The following is a 3,398-nucleotide window of genomic DNA, read 5'->3' as shown; positions in this document are numbered from 1 at the left end:
ATAATAATATAATAATAATAATAATAATAATAATAATAATAATAATAATAATAATAATAATAATAATAATAATAATAATAATAATAATAATAATAATAAGACTACCTCTCCAAATCAGCTTTTAAAAAGAATTGCCACAGCCCGGGTTCGAACCCAAGACCTCTTGCTAACCTGAAAACACTCTTAACCATTGCTCCGCTTCTTACATTTCTGTTTTAAATATACTTTTAATTTTATTTAACTCATTTTCTGATTCTCTCTTCTTCTTCATAATACCAGTCGACCAGAGAGCCAAATAATCAATACTGAGATATAATTTATTTTCTTTTAGGATGTGAAAGTGATACAGAAACGTTTTGAATGTGGGATAGATTAATTAATAAAAAAATAAAAAAATAGCAGCAGGTTTGTAAAAACGCGAAGAACACCCAACATATGATTTTGAAAAGCTGTTTTAGTTAGTGATTTCTAAATGAAAAAGTTTTTAAATCATTCCTAGTAACTTTAGGAATCGTCAATTGAACTTGAAACCTCAAAACAGATTCGAATTTCTTGATGAACATATTCTTTGACTTTTTAAATTTAAACTTTGACTCTTAAATTCGAATTCAATTCGAATAATTGAAGGCTGAAACTTTGCAGATAGTTTGAGTAAAAGATTCATAACAATACTACATTTATAGATTTTAAAAATTGATTCGAAAACAAGCTTTTGTTACTTACAGTTCATGAACATGAACTCAAATATCAAATTTTGATTTTTAGACTGTTTTAGATAAAGATTACTACATGAATTATGTAGCATTTGATTCCTAGAAACTTTAGGAATCATCAATTTCAACAAAAATATGAAAACGAATTTGAATTTTACCAAGAACAAATCGTTTGACTTTTGAAAATTCAACTTTGACTTCAAAATTCATACTCGATATAAGGAATTGGAATTTGAAACTTTGCAGATAGTTTAAGTAAATGATTTTTAACACAATTGCATTTATGGATTTTGAAATTCGATTCGAATTCGAGGTTTTGATTAAAACCTGTCGTGAACAGAGGAACCGGTTACTTTCTTTAGATTTCTGTTTTCTTATTTCCGAATAGCAGCAACCAGAGGATTTATATGGATAATTAAATGATTGAGTTAGTGATTAAAATTTGGTCGATCTTGTTTTCTAGTGATTATTGGGTCGACAGGTTAATCACGATGTAAGGAAGAAGAAATAAAAAATCAAAAAGCAGATAACGATATATACCTAATTTATATTAATAATTAATATTAATAATAATAATACTTTTAATATTATTAAGAATAATAAAAATACTAATAATAATAATAATAGAAATAATAATAATAATATTAATGATAAAAATAATAATAATTATTATATTAATAATAATAGTAAAAATAATAATACTTAATAATATTTAAATTACAACTAAATTATAATTTTAATCATTCTTATAATAATATTTATATTTAAATCTTTATTTTGATAACCCTAAAATTATTAGAATTTTATTAATTACAATTATAACACTAATAATAATAGTAATATTAATAATACTAATATTGATATTAGTATTTAGTATTAATAATAATAATGAAAGTAATAATAATATTATTATACATATTTAATGCTAATGATTAAATTGTATTATATATATATATATATATATATATATATATATATATATATATATATATATATATATATATATATATATATATATATATATATATATACACATACAAATAATCGTTCGTGAATCGTCGGAAACATTCGAAGGTTAAATGAATTCATGAAACAGTTCAAAAATTTTGAGACTCAACATTACAAACTTTGCTTATCTTGTCGAAAATATTAAATCATATATAGATTTGATTCAAAAATTAGTCGAAATTTTCTGGGTCATTACATGATGGGAATTAGCTCATGCGCCGGCATGTGAATTTGTGGAGCATGACGTTGGCATGAAACACAAGCTTTGATGATTTCTTTTGTATCACGGTACATTGACGGCCAAAAATACCCCAACCGCTTTATCTTTCCCACAACGTACTTAAACCCAGCATGCATGCCACAAGTCCCTTCATGCACCTCCCTTACGATTGTTTCTGCTTCACTCAGATCGACACACCTTAACAGCAGTGCCGTAAAGTATTTCTTGAACAAAACGCCATCCCTTAGCATGTACAAAGATGCTTTCATACGGATCTTTCTTGCCGCTGCCCCGTCAACTGGCAACGTCCCATTCTTAAGATACGCAATGATAGGACTCATCCATGTCTCAACCTCCTCCACGGGGGCCACTTCATGTAATATATTACTTTGCAAGGAAATCAATACATGCCAGTGTATGTTGTGATTTAAATTGATTATGCGTATAGCATATTTATTATCGAAGCGCGTCGATACCTGTACCACGTCAGTAGATTTTTGACTCAGGACCTCCACCCAAACATCCTTAGCGAAGTGACTGAACACACTTGTTGCAAGTTTACTGAGCGCGTCGGCTTTTTTGTTGGATCGTGGCACTTGCGTGATTGAGAAAAACTCGAATTTGTTTGACATTTCTTCCACCAATCTCAGATATTTTTGCATGGCCGGATCTCTAGCTTCAAACGTCCCATGCATCTAATTCGATACGAGCTGAGAATCAACCGATACCTTCAGGGCTTTAATTCCCATCTTCTCAGCCATTTGTAAACCAGACAGCAACGCCTCATATTCTGCTTCATTATTGGAGGCGGGGAACTCGAAACGCAACACGTAAGTGTGTTCCTCACCTTCTAGTCTAATCAAAATTAGTCCTACACCTGCACCGTCAGAACTTGACGCTCCATCAGTAAATAGTTCCCACGAAACGGTATTTGGTACTTCTTCGACAACCGGTTCTGGTGGCGCGGCGCATATAAATTCAACCATAAAATCTGCCATGATCTGGCCTTTCACTGCGGTATGGGGGGCATAATTGATTTCATATTCGCCTAGTTCAATTGCCCACTTGGCTAACCTGCCAGAAACCTCCGATTTGCTTAGCACCTGCATGAAAAATCTGTTATAAAAAATTTCCTCCACAATGCTCCGGTCTCAATCATCATACCGTACCTGCTTAATGGGTGAATCAGTTAGCACCAGAATCGGGTGTGCCTGGAAGTGTCGTCTCAACCGTCTCGCGGTGTGGACAAATGCAAAAATAAGCTTCTCAATCGGTTTGTAATTAACTTCGCCATGTTGCAGCACTTTGCTAACAAAATAAACCGGCATCTGTGTGCCGCCTCGTTCCGTGACGAGCACTGAGCTGCTAGCTTCAGCTCCCGCCGCCAGATAAATTGTCAAAGTTTCTCCTAAAAGCTCAACACGTTAATATCAAGAGATTCATACAAAAAAGATCTG

The 3,398-nt window shown here is 31.9% G+C and overlaps 1 protein-coding gene across 1 annotated transcript; it reads right to left on the bottom strand.

The window, feature by feature from the left end:
- Positions 1 to 1,913: 1,913 nt before the first annotated feature.
- Positions 1,914 to 2,636, bottom strand: LOC139888839 (uncharacterized). Its single transcript, XM_071871824.1, has one exon. The coding sequence runs from the start codon at positions 2,634 to 2,636 to the stop codon at positions 1,914 to 1,916; it is 723 nt and encodes a 240-aa protein (XP_071727925.1).
- Positions 2,637 to 3,398: the final 762 nt, after the last annotated feature.

This window comes from Rutidosis leptorrhynchoides, chromosome 2, assembly GCF_046630445.1.
Source record: "Rutidosis leptorrhynchoides isolate AG116_Rl617_1_P2 chromosome 2, CSIRO_AGI_Rlap_v1, whole genome shotgun sequence".
Lineage (NCBI taxonomy): Eukaryota > Viridiplantae > Streptophyta > Magnoliopsida > Asterales > Asteraceae > Rutidosis > Rutidosis leptorrhynchoides.
Note: the sequence above shows the minus strand (reverse complement) of the source record. Positions and strands in the feature narration are given on the sequence as shown.

Coding starts and splice junctions, on each gene's coding strand:
- LOC139888839 (XM_071871824.1), bottom strand. CDS start 2,636: ATGCATGGGACGTTTGAAGCTAGAGATCCGGCCATGCAAAAATATCTG.